The 5,677-nt window shown below is 28.0% G+C and overlaps 1 protein-coding gene across 1 annotated transcript in view; it reads right to left on the bottom strand.

The window, feature by feature from the left end:
- Positions 1 to 5,677, bottom strand: part of LOC117180377 (small nuclear ribonucleoprotein-associated protein B) — a 16,576-nt gene that overhangs the window by 876 nt on the left and 10,023 nt on the right. The window contains exon 2 of the mRNA XM_033372853.1: positions 4,218 to 4,749. Coding sequence (XP_033228744.1) covers positions 4,218 to 4,749 — 532 coding nt within the window. The remainder of the gene's footprint in view (positions 1 to 4,217; positions 4,750 to 5,677) is intronic.

Here is a 5,677-nt window from a genome sequence, read left to right on the forward strand (position 1 = left end):
AACACTAAAGCTAAACAATTTTCCACTTGAGGTAATAAAAATAACAACAACACTTTTCAATTGAAGAATTTTTAATGAAATGCCAGATAAACGACAAAATTGAACATTCTTAACTTTAGAAATTGAAAAATTAAATTTTTTTAAACTGAACACTTCTTAAATTAAAAATTAAATTATTTCCATCTTAAGAAATTTAAATACCCTTGAAAATCTTTAAATATCTTTTTCAATATTCTTTCAAAGAAAAGGGAAAAAAACCAAACAAAAACGACAAGGGTGGTCGTTTTAATAAAAATAAAATTTTAAAAATCCCGGTCATTTCCCGGTTCGCAAACATCTTTCACGATCAATGATAGACTATTTAAAACGAAAGGTAAAAGTATCGACAACAGTAATTTAATGATTGTGAATTCTCTTTTGTTAAAGCTCCTTCGGCTTTAACGAACACATTCTCATCACGTATCTCGTGCTTCGTACTCGAGTTTATCCCCCAATTCTATTAATTCGATAAAGTTTCTACTTCATTCATCTTGAAGTTTTCAAAACTCACCCTAAATTTGGAGGCATTTGTTCAAATTCTTTGGAAGTTTCTTTAATTTTTCCCTAATTAAATTCAAACTCATTTTTGAATTTATTGAATTATGATTGTACAAAATGTAGAACTGATTTATTTGGAAAGTGCTTAGTTTAAATAAGTTTGTTTTGAAAATGTTATATTAAAAATTTTTTAACTAATTGAAAATTGTACATTTCAGTATTGTTCTAAATATTATATTTACTGTATAAGATATTATCATAAAACTCTTCAGCTTCTACGTTTTTAATTTTTTTAAAGAATAGTGGCGTATCAAATTCCTTGATTCAGAAAGTGCGCTTTAAATACTTTGAATCATAATTTTTGTTTATTTTTCATGTTTTTAATTTGAAAATATGAATGAGAAAAAAGCCTTTTTGGAGACTTATGAATATTTTGATTTGTCTTGTGCCGCTTCTCCAAACAGTCCATTTCATTATTTATAATGTTTTTTTTTTACGATTAAAACCACGAATTTTTATTAAACCACGATTAAACCAGATTAAACCACGCGTTTTATCAGGAAATTATTTTTTTTTTAATTTAGATAGTCTTATATCTTGTGTCATTTTACCAAAAATGTAAGTTTTTTATTTTTAATGTTATTCACGAGTAAAATAGAAACTACTAATCATATAAAAAAAACATTAATAAAAATTGTTGTTCTCTACTTTCGGTAAAAAAATGTTATCTATTTATTTTTTCTTAGCTTGTGTCATGTGTCGAGAAGTTTAAGTTTTGTATTTTTACTGTTTTTTTTATATATATATATATAAATAAAACAAAAACTACGTGCCCTATAAAAAAGTGATTCATAACAAATTTGTAAATATTTTGTGGGTGCATAATGTTTGTCTTATAATTTTTTTCCTACCTTGCATAGTTTGACAAAAAAATACATTTTTTTATTAATTTTTGTTTCATCAAAATTTGAATGATCAATTTTTCGAAAAAATTCAAAAAGTTGTTATGACAATCTTGTAGGACTTTTGAAAATTAAAATTTTACTTTTCAAGTACTATGAACTTATTATTATTAAATTAAATATTAATTGTTAGTACAGAGAATTTTTGAATTATGAAAAAATGTGGTCTCAAAAACTTTTAAAATATGCTCATTTTTAGAATTTTTATCCAAATTGGCTGACATAAAGAAAGACAGACACATTCGTAAAAACCTGTTTTTCGGATTCAGGGGGTCTCAAAACTTGGACATTTGACAAAAACAAAAACTGTTTCTTTCGAAGCAGCTTCCTGTCACCGATAGAGTTCTGATTCGGATATATTACTTTGAGAGCGGTAACGAGAATGAGAATACTACCGAGAATATAACCGAGAAATAAATTTTCTGAGAATTTATCAGAATTTCAGAATTTACTTTAATTAATATAAAATAGCATTTTTTCGTTAACTTTTCGGTTGAAAATTCAACTCTTTTTTTGAAAGTTTGTCTTTTTTATTTTAAAGTTTAACTGCTTTAGCATCAATTAAATCCTTTTTTGATAAAAATACAACTATTTGGTTCGAAATTAAGCTATTATACTATTTTCTTGAAAACTTAACTATTTCGTAGAAAATTTACTTTTTGTTTAAAATTTATATTTTGGTGTTGCAAAATGAACTGAAATATTTTCTGCATGAAAGTTCCACTTATAAAAAAAATGTTTTTTATTAGAAATTCATCCTTTTTAATTAAAAAAATTCGTCTTTTTGGATTGAAAATTCAATTTTTTTCGTAGAAACTGATCTTTTTGTCACAAAAATTCAATTTTTGATGTTACTGAGTTAACTGAAATATTTTTTGATGAAAACTCAACTTTTTTTGGATTAAAAAATTCGATTAATTTAAAAATATATTTAGAAGTTCAGAAAAAAATGTTAACACACTTCCTTTAAATTACTTGAAATCATTTCAAGTTTTTAATTAATTTTTAATCTTTTGAAAACTTCTAGATATTTCTTCAAATTACTCAAATTTTATCTACCAAAAATAAGTGTTCAGTTGTAATTTTTATGTCCATATTTATCAATTTCACTAACAGATTAAACATTTCTTAAATAATAAAATAAAATTGTTTAATAGAAATAATATATGTGTTAATAAATTTATTTATTGAATTTAATATAAAAAAAAGAATATAAGGGAAGGCCTAAAATTTTTAATTAAAAATATTTTATTGATAAATCATTAATATTTGTATTTAAAAATAAAATTATCGGAATAAATGGTATATTAATATCAATTCTTATTAAAATTTTTAAATTAAAAAAGTGACAATCTGGAAATGTTCAAATTAAGAACGGATCTAGAATCGTTTTATCAAATCAATTATTATTCAGATTTTTATATTTAAATTAAATCTCCATTAAAAAAAATTATATATTTATATTTACACTTGAAAAATAAAACTGTTTTTTATCAAAAAATTTCAAATTCAAATGCTTTTAATTTTTAATTGTTTGAATCTTTAAAACTGCACTTTAATTCTTTTAAAAACTGTTGAACTCAAACTTGGGCCGATTTTTATTCCGAAAATTCGTAAAATTCCAGAACAGCGGTCACCCTGGTTTAAAAAATTTGTTTTGTTAACTTATAATTAATAATAATAAATTGTTTAAACAATTAATTTTCTTGACTAGAATTAATTACATAACTTATCTTGATTGAAAATTTGACTAAAAGTGAATTTTTGTTTAAACTGCAATTTTGTAGCATTTTTCTAAGAGAATATTATTAACAATACTAATAAATTGTTTAAACAATTACTCTTGTTAGCATTGACGAACTATCACTTTCCTCTAATTCAAAATTGGACAACAAGTAGAAAATTTTTGAAAAAAACATGTCTTTTTTAACTCCATTCTATGAGACAATTTCTAAAAACAATAGTAAATTGTCTAAATAATTTATGTGAGCTCGCAAAACCCATATTTTCACTTATGGGTTTTTTTTGGGTCCATATAAAAAAGACTTATGGTGTTGATATTTGAAAAGCGATATTTTATTCGTATTCTACGGCTAATTGTGAATAGAAATGTTGAGGAGTTTCAACTCGATTGAGATAATATTAAGGATTATTTTTGGTTTAAAAAAAAAAAATTCTCGTGAATATATTCTTTGAAATCGACTAAAATATGATAAAATCCAGTTAACTTTTATGATATTTCCTGAAATTCTATAAAATTCTTTATCTTAAAATATTTCAAAACGCTATGAATTACCTTAAAATTAATGAAATTAATAAAAAATTCCTTGGAATCTTTTTAAATTGCCTAAAATATTTCAAATTAAAAGCTCTTTAAAATGTCTTAGACTTTAGAAATTTTAAAAATTCCCTAAAATCTTAAAAAATTCCAATTACTGAAATCTACTTAAAATTTCTCCGAACCTTTAAAAATACCCTGAAATAATTCGACAGATTTCCGGACAATTCCGAAATAGGTATAGTCAATTCTTACAGAAATTTCTTGATTTTTTCTTCTCTTTTTTTTTTTCTTCAAAATACCTGGCTCTTGGAAGCTTTAACCTTATTATAAATTTTTTTAAAGTTCCATTATGAGCTGAAAATAGGGTACGAAATAGGGAGCAAATCTTAAAAATAGGGTACGAAATAGGCACCTGAACTGAAGGGAAAAAAACTTACCCATCATGCCTGGTGGTGGACCCATCATTCCAGGTGGAGGGCCGCCCGGCATTCGAGGTGGACCACCCGGGTGCATTTGTGGAGGAGCAGAAACTTGACCTCGGCCACCAGGTGTCATAATTTGCTGCGAGGGGCCACCAACTCCACGAACAGGTCCCTGAAGTCCGGCCGGAACACCGGACACATTTGCCGGCATTCCACGTCCCGCGGCTCTTCCCATTCCAGGACCGGGCGCTGCACCAGGAATCGGCACTCTCGGCAAGCCTTCTTCCGGAGGCGGTGGACCCTCGACTGTCAGAGAGACAATATTCTCTCCCCGGAGCAACACAAATCCAAGGACTCTCTTCTCCTCTCTTTCCGGCTGTTTTGTATTTTTTGGCTTGATTTTACGAAACTCTTCGCAGTCTCCGAGAATCAGGTTCATGTGCTTATCGAAAGCTTTAAACGTCCCGATGAATGTTCGCGAGTCTTGTAAAATAATTCGCACTCTGTAATTTATGTGCTGCAACATCTTGTTGTTCTTTCCGATCGTCTGCCAAATAAACATTCAAGAATTACTTGATGATCGCTGCGCAAAAGGAGCTCAAAAAAGGGGGAAGAATAGGGGAAAGATTGAACATTTTTTTTCAGATGTCAAAACAGGGTGGCCGTTTTAATCGACGAAATAAGTTCCGGATCTTTTCCCGGTTCGCAAACATTTTTCACGGGCAAAGAAATTTAAAAAATGGAACTTTCAAAATTTCAAAATTATATAAGTTTAAGGAATTTTATGCTAGAAAAATTAAATATTGAAATATTGAAAAAATACATGACCTCAAAGTTTAGAACGTGCATATGAACGACGAAAAAAAAATTTTTTTTTACAATTTTTTTTTTTTGGTTGAAATTGTTTTTGGCAATCTAAAAACGCATTTCATGCAAAAATATTGCCAAATTTTTCATTTAGGGGGTGACTAGCAACCCCTAACGTGATTTATGTAGATGCGACAGAAAAGTCGATAAAGGTAATATATATTTAAGAGAGTAATAAGTCTAACCGTTAGGAATCAAAACCAGACGAAATCTTTTGGTGTTGAGAAACCTCGCTCCAATCCCTTAGAACCACCCCTATGATAAACGATATTTGAAATTAGTAAAATCGACAAAAACAGCCAGAAGGTAATAAAAAGTAGGGTGTTTAAGGTACTAAAGAATTACCCCTTTTATTCCTCCGACTAATGCTGGTGGTAAGAAACCTCGCTCGAAAACCGAAAACGCACCCCTAATTAATAAGAACCCAAAATTCTTGTAAATGTGCAATTCAGTTCGATATTAATTAGTCGGAGGAACAAAAGGGGTAATTTTTTAGGACCTTAAAGACCCAACTTTTTATTACCCTTTGCCTGTTTTTGTCGATTTTCCGAATTTTCAAAAATCGGATTTCATTAGGGGTGGTATTTCGATATCTGATAGAAATATTC

The sequence above is a fragment of the Belonocnema kinseyi genome, chromosome 9 (assembly GCF_010883055.1).
Source record: "Belonocnema kinseyi isolate 2016_QV_RU_SX_M_011 chromosome 9, B_treatae_v1, whole genome shotgun sequence".
In the NCBI taxonomy this organism is placed as follows: domain Eukaryota; kingdom Metazoa; phylum Arthropoda; class Insecta; order Hymenoptera; family Cynipidae; genus Belonocnema; species Belonocnema kinseyi.